At 38.9% G+C, this 8,574-nt stretch overlaps 1 protein-coding gene across 2 annotated transcripts; it reads right to left on the bottom strand.

The window, feature by feature from the left end:
- Window positions 1-1,427: 1,427 nt before the first annotated feature.
- On the bottom strand, window positions 1,428-6,975 carry acmsd (aminocarboxymuconate semialdehyde decarboxylase). Of its 2 annotated transcripts, none has more exons than XR_009708329.1 (10): window positions 6,879-6,975; window positions 6,026-6,070; window positions 4,361-4,457; window positions 4,172-4,221; window positions 3,520-3,756; window positions 3,090-3,183; window positions 2,584-2,679; window positions 2,236-2,408; window positions 1,956-2,032; window positions 1,428-1,720 (listed from the first exon to the last, which is right to left on the bottom strand). XR_009708329.1 is itself a non-coding variant. In XM_061235878.1 (10 exons), the coding sequence occupies exons 1-10, from the start codon at window positions 6,939-6,941 to the stop codon at window positions 1,658-1,660; spliced, it is 1,017 nt and encodes a 338-aa protein (XP_061091862.1). In that variant the 5' UTR covers window positions 6,942-6,975; the 3' UTR covers window positions 1,428-1,657. The 2 variants fall into 2 exon arrangements, 1 of the variants encoding a protein (XP_061091862.1); XM_061235878.1 differs by having other exon boundaries at window positions 1,956-2,054.
- Window positions 6,976-8,574: the final 1,599 nt, after the last annotated feature.

Below are 8,574 nucleotides of genomic sequence, written 5' to 3'. Positions count from 1 at the left end.
GGAAGCTCATGCGTCAAAAGAGGCTCATGGGGAGTGTAGTGAATATAATGCGCGGGACTACAGATAAGAAGAAGATATCCTCGTGGCACATGAAAGATTTGTTTTGCGTTATGGAGGCAACTGTTTGTTGTGCCTGGACATTATGGAGCGAATACACTCGTGAAGGTGTTTTTTAAATAAATCAATAGTTAAATAAGTAGCTCTATTACACATACAATTTATTGAAAGCTCAAATGGAAAAGTCTGGACAAGGCTTCCCAGGGCCAGTTTTGAGTGGCACTTTTATTAACTTCTTATTTTAACTATGTATTGCTCGTTATTCTTTCTGTGCTGTTTCACGGAAGGTTCTATATAAAAAGGTTATTATTGTTATAATATGAACATGTATTATGATTATTATGATCACAATGAGTTATTCATATTAATCACATGAATAACATTCTTATTGTTATTATTATTATTATTATTGTTATTATTATTGTTATTATTATGATTATTACGGCAACATGACATGAAGTTAGACTACTACATAGAATGTGTCATGCACTGTTTGTGAGATAGAACAAAAAGATTATTAATGTAGGGAGTCAGTAGGGAGTCACTTAGAAGGTGTTAATGTAGGGTTGTGTGAACACAATCTAGGGGTCTTTTGTTATTTTGTTAAATGATATAAAAAACTAAAATCAAAATGATGGATGATGGAGGAGCAGGCTGCTTTGCAGGTGGTATAGAGACATAAACCATATAGAACAAAAGGCTATCAATATTGCAAGGTATTACATGAGACAGACCTGCGCATATACTGTATTTCAAAACATTCATTTGAAATGCTGCCTGTCTCTGTTCACCAAAAACCATGTGCTTTATAACTGTGAACTGATCAACTACACTGCATCCAGTATTTGCTCTTGCTCTTGTCTGAACAGAGAAATAATTTCACAGAACTTACTACATGTAAATATGTTTATTTTATAAAGTAAGTAATACCTCTTCAAATTTATAATACAACACAATATGTCTATTCAATATGTCTATACAAAACTGACACAGTGATATGTTGGGAGGCACTGCAGTAGGAAGTGAGAACTTTCAGGTGAGAGGTTTAAAGGCCTAACTCACCGTGGACATCATCGTGGGCATTAAAGTTCCCAAAGCACTTATCACATAGAGAAGAACAATTTTCTCCAGTGACCTGTCAGAACACTGGTCACTGGGGTTAATTACAATGGTCAGTCTACCATTATAATTAACTTCCACTGATATTATTTTCTAAAATCCTTTGCTCTACAATCCACACCATTACTGATGATGCTGGGTGTACTGGTGTTTTGATTACCTTTTGGTGCTTGTAAGGTTTTTGACTAAAACACTATTTAAATGGAAGGAATTTTAAAACCGTGGGCATGAGTTAATGAAGACAATTCCTCTTTGGAAAATGGTTTAATAACTGATAATCATAGCATATTATGTTCTCTAACAAAGACAAAACACAGATGCCAAAATAAAGATATTTAAAGTTTTGCTAAAACCATCAGTCTTTCACATCCATTTTATTTATGTGTAAAATTGTTTGAGCTTTCCCACTTCTACGAATGGAAACTATTAAAATCACAAATGTGCAAATGCTCAAACACATAATCCTTCACAAAATATGTTGTCATTCAAACTTGCTCCGTTTAAGACCCAGAAATTCCATTGCATTGCCAGCAAGAAGTTTATCCTGAAATAAAAACAAAACAGAAATAAATACACACAAATGCAGGGTATACAATTATTTTCATACACTATTATTCACTATTATTTACATTTCAGATTTCTAGCATTCTACTTGAGGCCACACTTATCTTCTTTTTTTCTTGTGGCAGACTTGCATTAATCAAAGTGGGAAGTCTATTTTAAGTTTGTTACAAGGATAATTATAATTATAATTATAGACAAATAAAGTTCTCATTTACCTTTAAATTGCTGTCAAAGTCATCCATTGACTCGATAAGTGATCCTGGCTCTAGTTCCCCCAGTGGAAATGGATAATCTGTTCCCAACATAATCTTGTCCTTCACACAGTATTACAAAAATACTCAGCTCGGCAACATTTTATAAAAATGATGATATCCTGTTTGGAAAATGCTTAAATAAAGGTTGGTCATCTTCTGCTATAAAACAATTTGTGTTGTTAATATACAGAGCCAAGATAAATCTATACTATCAGAATCAGAATGAATGAAACTACTGTACCTTCCCAATTACTTCAACCAGTAGCTTGAGGGCGTGTGGGTCATGGACCAGAGAGTCAGTGTAGAAGGTACCCAGGTATTTCCTGGGGTTTATCGTATTGTCCACAGCACACAGATCTGGACGGACCTGAAACCCATGTTCTATCCGGCCCACAGTATATGGAAAGGAACCACCTGAGACAATTGAGAGATTCTTCTCAAGCCTTGCAACATACAAGGTACAGGTAATGATGTGTTATCTGCATCATCTTCTTACACTTTCTTACAGAAAGAAACAATGCCAGCACAGCTTATTGAACTGTTATCGATTACCTTTTTTTCTGTTCAATCAAGGAAATCCATGCATTACCTCCATGAGCAAAGCAGACTTTCAGCTTGGGGAATTTCTCAAAGATTCCCCCAAATATCATCGAGCAAATAGCTGTTGTAGTCTCTGAAGGCATCCCTGGTAGGATAAAACCATTTACTGTTTATTAGTTATTTATTAATTGAAAATATTCAACATTATTTATTTGTCCACGATTTGAGAGCTGCCTCCAACTAAATACTCCCGAGGACAGAAAACCACTTCTGATTGGTCAATGCTGAACAGTGTATGTAATTCCCACTGGTTGATCTGTTCCCAATGAGCTGAATTTATCTGTTCCAGAAATTATGACTTTTTCTGCAGTCATAGAGATTGGTCTTGATGTATGGTACTGTACACGTGAATGACACTGAGTTGAGGTTTATAAACATCCCTGATGAAACCTTCATCAGTTTCAGGCCACAGTGATGCACCATGAAACACAGAACAGCTGCACTCTACTTGAAGCCTCTACATTCCCCATCTTTTTGAATGAGGATTGTACTAACCTACCAGCCACGGCAGCCAGTATTTTGCCATCCTCCCATCAATCTGCATGTCCCACGGATGCACAAACAACGAACAGCCCAGTTCTTCAGCAGCCTAAGAAGATGATATAAAGGTTCATGATTTACATTTGTTTTTGCCATCCCCTTCAAACAAAAGATACTCCAGTTTGCAATCTGAATACAGAATTTAAACTGGGGAAATGTCTGTTTATCTGTGGCCTTGGAGCTATTAGACATATTCTTCTACTTGACAATTATTCATCAATAATAATAATAGGTTAATTAGGTTGTTACTGGAACAACTGGGTGAAAAACAGAACCATGGTAGCACTCGTCTACCCTAAAGCCTGCCGGGTAAAACATATAAATAACCGAATCCCTCCTTGTTAATCCAGCATGTGTGTGATAGGGAGTGCCGTGCGTTCCTCACTGCATAGACTGGGTACAGGTCGGGGGAGTTCAGGTCCCAGTCGTTGACGTGGGATCCAATCTGCACGCCGGGGAACCCCAGCTCGGTGGTGCAGCGTCGCAGTTCCTGCACGGCCAGGTCCGGGGCCTGCATGGGCAGGGTCCCCAGCCCCACGAAGCGCCGGGGGAACCTGCACACCGTCGCCGCCAGGTCGTCGTTCAGGATGCGACACAGGTCCAGCGTGTCGTCCGGCCTAGCCTTTTCCGACAGAGAGGGGTTCCTGGATCGTTTATGTGCTAACGGGGTGTGAAATACTTATTCTGAGTTCACCTTTCAGTTCTCTTTCTCAGGGCTTGTAGAAAGCTATGCTTTTCAGATTCATTAGCACAAAGTACAAACAAAGCCCAGTTTCCGATATAGTCAAGGACTAGCATAACTGCATATCAGCCTGATTCACATATTTTGTGCCCGGCTGGCATTGTACCTGACGTTTTCAGGCTGATAGAGAGGTTAAAAGATTCTGGTGTACCTGTTTGCAGTCATTCACTGCCCATTGGGTGCACACAGCCACTCACCCAACCACACACACACACTCTCATCCACACACATACACAAACACACAGCCAAGCAGCCCAAATCATGGCACAGTGTGCTTTTCCACAATAATACTTACCCAGTAGTTGAACATGACAGGAACTGTGGACAGTGCCTGCACCGTCACACCTGAAACAACAAGAAGCCATCGTTGGTCATCTTATATCTCCAGCCACAGCTTTATCTCTGTGCTCACAAAACTGAAAACCACCTTCATAAAATACATCATTAGAAGAGATGAGGTGAGAACATGTGATAAGCCTGGCACCTGATCTGTCCATTTCCCGAATCCGGACCACAGGGTCCCAGCAGTTTTCCTGGATCACCCGAAACACCTTTCCATCCTTTAGCATCTGGGCCTCCCCCTTCAAAAACAGGGAGACCAACAGTCAACTTTACACACTGTTATGTCTGCAGACATTTGGAGCTAAATCAACTTGGATAAAGTGCATTTCTCAAGGACTCATGTAAGCTCTTTTACAGTTAAATTAAGGTTTTAGGAAATAAAACATTAATCAGAAAAGGGCAAGGTGTGTTCAAACTTTTAACTGGTACTGTACATTTGCACACACGTGCAAGTCTGCATTCAAGCGCAAATATAACCACCCACACATACATGTAAAATGCACACACACCCAGCACACAAGAACATCTCTCAGAAGAGTGCAGCTGTTTGCACAGTTTTGTTTGATCTGAGTACAGTAGGGTCAGTGTCCTATATGAAATCTGTTTGGAAAGGGGAAAAGGTCAGGGTTCTGGGCATCGGTCTGCTACTCAGTGACTAGTTCAATGGCCAGGTACAGAAATGCCCAACTATTTGCTGTTTCACTGCAATTATTTCTCCTTATTATTTCTGTCTTGTGTTTTCCTGAGTCACTGGTCGTTACTGAGAAAAATCACAGACAGAAAGAATAGTTGAAAAGAACAGACAAAAAACCACATGAGCAACACAAGGACGAATGTCCATTGGTCAGGAATGATTCTGCTTGTATGTGCAAGCAGGCACAGAGCCACACACGCCATCCTGCCAACTCCTACCCTCTCTCCTCTCCTTCTCTTCCTAACCGACATCCGGTGTCCTCAAGATTTTTTCCTGTGCTGCCCACTCAGTCACAGCAGGGGGCGCTAAGAAGGTGATTTTTGGGCAGTGTAAATCAGCCAAAGAACCGAAAGGTCCAAGTAAAAAAAAAAAAGAAAAAATCGAATTTCTGCTTCCAAAATTATCAAAGCACACTACTACATTAAAGGATCCATGTACTGCATGTGGTAGGTTGTGAAAAAGCTGTTTAATCAGTGGTAATACCTTTCATTTTTAAAGCAAAGAAGCATTTGTATGATGGAAAAATACATCTCAACTGGGTGTTTTAGGTCTTTCGACACCCTCACCTGGGCGACCTGCGTTGATCAGGTACTGACTTTGTCTGAGTAACATTCAGCCGTGGATCACTGTTCCCTTTTTACCAAGAGACTGGCCTCAAAACCCCCTGTAACCCACTTCTATGTCCAAACACCATGCCCAACACCCTCTCTACAGCACTCCTGATACTTGGATTCCCTTCCCATTGGCCTCCTCCTGTTGCCATTTTATTCATGGTAGTCATCCAGTCTATTGCTGAAAGATCCAGCCAGATGTTTAAACAAAAATGCAATAAAACTAAATGGAAGTGTAAGAGTCAAGGAACAGTGTTTTTTACTTAATCACCAAATATCACATTTTCCATTTTTATTGGTTCATGAAAGGTTCCAGACTCAAGACCTAGGCAGGGCACTGTTGCTGTAGGCTACACTTCAATAGTGTTCATTTCTAGTTGTTTGAATGGGGAAAAGATATTCTGCCCTTCATGTGCATGTCTGCTAATCACATACATATTGTAATGGAAATATGCAGAAATATCTCGCAACACAATTTCTGAAATGGGAATATTACTCTTACTTCGCAGTGATGATGCAGTTGGACGAATCCATCATATCCATATCTCTGTGAAATAAAGTACAATATTTACAAATTGCTGTCAGCAGAACTAATTTTGCTGACGCCCTTAATCGCAGAGACAAGCGCAAAAATAAAGGTTTAGGAAACGAGCAGATTATCGGTCAGGTCACCGGTGTTACAGCCGATAGTATGATAGACTATTTAAAACCAGCCAATAAAACGAAGTGTCAAGTATAAAGGGTTGGACACACACATATCCTCATCCAGGCTTTAGGCACTTCCTATTAATATTTAACAAGAAAGCACACAAGGTTCACTGTAAAAGTGCCGACGTTCGACATTGATCAAATATTCGGTTACATTTTTCTAAATATATGAATATATGCATACACAATTTAATCGAATATGTAGTGCATACGTCATTAAGTATTTTTAAGTCAAAGGACATCTATTTTAGATGGTATTCTGTGAGTGGCCAAACTGCCACCTGTTCAACTGGTCGAATACTTGGTTAAATGCAAAGACTGCGTAGCCTTTATCTATATAAACTAGTTTTACTTGTATCTAAAAGGCCATCGTGTCCGGAGCGTACAGTGTCATTAAGTAGACATAGACGTGAATGAGCTGTTCTTATAATAAAACGCCATTGTGCACTCAGTCGTGTGGCAAATTGTAAATGTTCCTGCATAGTAATCTGAGTTTGCAGAAAATAATTGCCTTCTCATTCTCGATTTATGATCATTTTACACGTTTCTCAAATACTGCTGTTTGAAAGTAAGATATTCTAAATTATTTTCTGTCGCTTATGTAACGCCCTTGTCAAGTATCACCATTGCGCTTTACAGTAGCTTACCTCTTTAAGATTGGGCCATTCCTTTGGTAAAATATGACAATGGATATCAACCTTCATTGTCATTCATTCACTTGTTTCTGTAGAGTTAAGTTTGCGGTGCGGAATGAGTCTGGTCCGCGGGTCAGGTAAACATTTTCATGAGATTCTCCACCCCTGGAACGCCCACCAGATTAAACCAATGAGAGAGGCGAATTGTTAACAAATTGAACACATTCCAAATAATGAATTTTAATAATGTTTTATCAAGCGGTGTAGCTATGCAACATTTTTACCGTGTAATATTGTGTAATCTTTTCAGCGATATTCGCCTATGGCTTAAACTACTTTGCAGGCAGGCCGCGTGTGGAAATTGCAGGATATTAGGACGTTCCCTAAAACTTCGCGTGAAAATAAAAGCTTTATAAATAATTTTGTTGTCGGCTTAAATATGACAAACTGGTTGAAGGGGAGCGCATTAACCCTACTCTTTCAGGAAGTGTCATGGGGTCTTTAACGATCAGAACCTCGTCCAAAGCACAACATCTTCTGTGGCAGTGGTAAGCTGAAAACGCTGTGGTGCTGAAACATTGGATTTCCATTTGGTCCAGAGGGAAGACTTCCTCCTACTGTCCCAGATACCTGCTGTTGCACTCGACTCTTCTCAGTTCTAGTAAAACTAATTTCTAATAATTAAATAATTAAACTGTTTCTAATGATAATGATGATGATAGGTCTAATGATAATAAAACGTACTAAGAAAAAATAACAGCATTCACTTGTCAATGACAGGTCGAAAAGGAAGGGTTGTAGCGGTGAACAAACTGCAAATTGCCTTAACATTTTTTTTTTATAACACGAAGGCAAACTTTACTATTCCAACTGTCAGTGCACTGAAAAAAAACATTATTTTTCTGTCGCCCACTTGTGGCTATATGACGTTATGTTTCCTACTTCTTGGAACGATTGGACACTTGTGGTATATGTTTTGCACACTAAAATACATCTTACGGCGAATCATGATATAAATATGCAATATCCAATTACAGATATAGCCTACGTAGACTGTTGAAAACCGTCTTAAACGTCTAACTATAGCCTGCAGCATAGCCTTGTTGAATATGCCTATATTATATGACTAATCAGATTATGACTAATCATAATTCACAATAGGCTATAAAACCACATGATACATATCTCGCCTAAATGTCCTGAATCACTTTGATTAAACATTTTGTAGGCAGTTAAATTCTATTTAATAACACTATTAAAAAGTATCTAAGATAGATTATACAGTTCAACTGTCAGAAATAAGACCGACGTACTTTTACAGCGGCGATCCACGCTTATGGGTTAGCTATACAGGACAAGTTTATTTCACTGACACATTTAGTTGTTTACTGTAGCTTCTATCATATTCCCCGCAACATAGCCTGCTTTTTATTTGTTTGAGCTATTTTTAATTATTTTATGTTTTCGTTGGTGTCCAAAGTGCACTGATATAGCCTAATACACTCTCAGAAAAAAATGGTTCCAAAAGGAACCCTGTGATTCCATAAAATAATAGTTGTCCAAGGGTTCTTTGTTGAGCTTTTTTTTTTGTCAGGGAGCTTTCACAATTCACCCATATGATAGACAGTTCCATAAAGAACTAACAATGGTTCCTACATAGAGACAAGACAAGTAAAAAGATTTTTGGAGTGGAGGTTACATTTTCCTA

Source organism: Conger conger, chromosome 3, assembly GCF_963514075.1.
Source record: "Conger conger chromosome 3, fConCon1.1, whole genome shotgun sequence".
NCBI classification, from domain to species: Eukaryota; Metazoa; Chordata; class Actinopteri; order Anguilliformes; family Congridae; genus Conger; species Conger conger.
The sequence above is the reverse complement of the archived record's forward strand: the minus strand, read 5'-3'. Positions and strand labels throughout refer to the sequence as shown.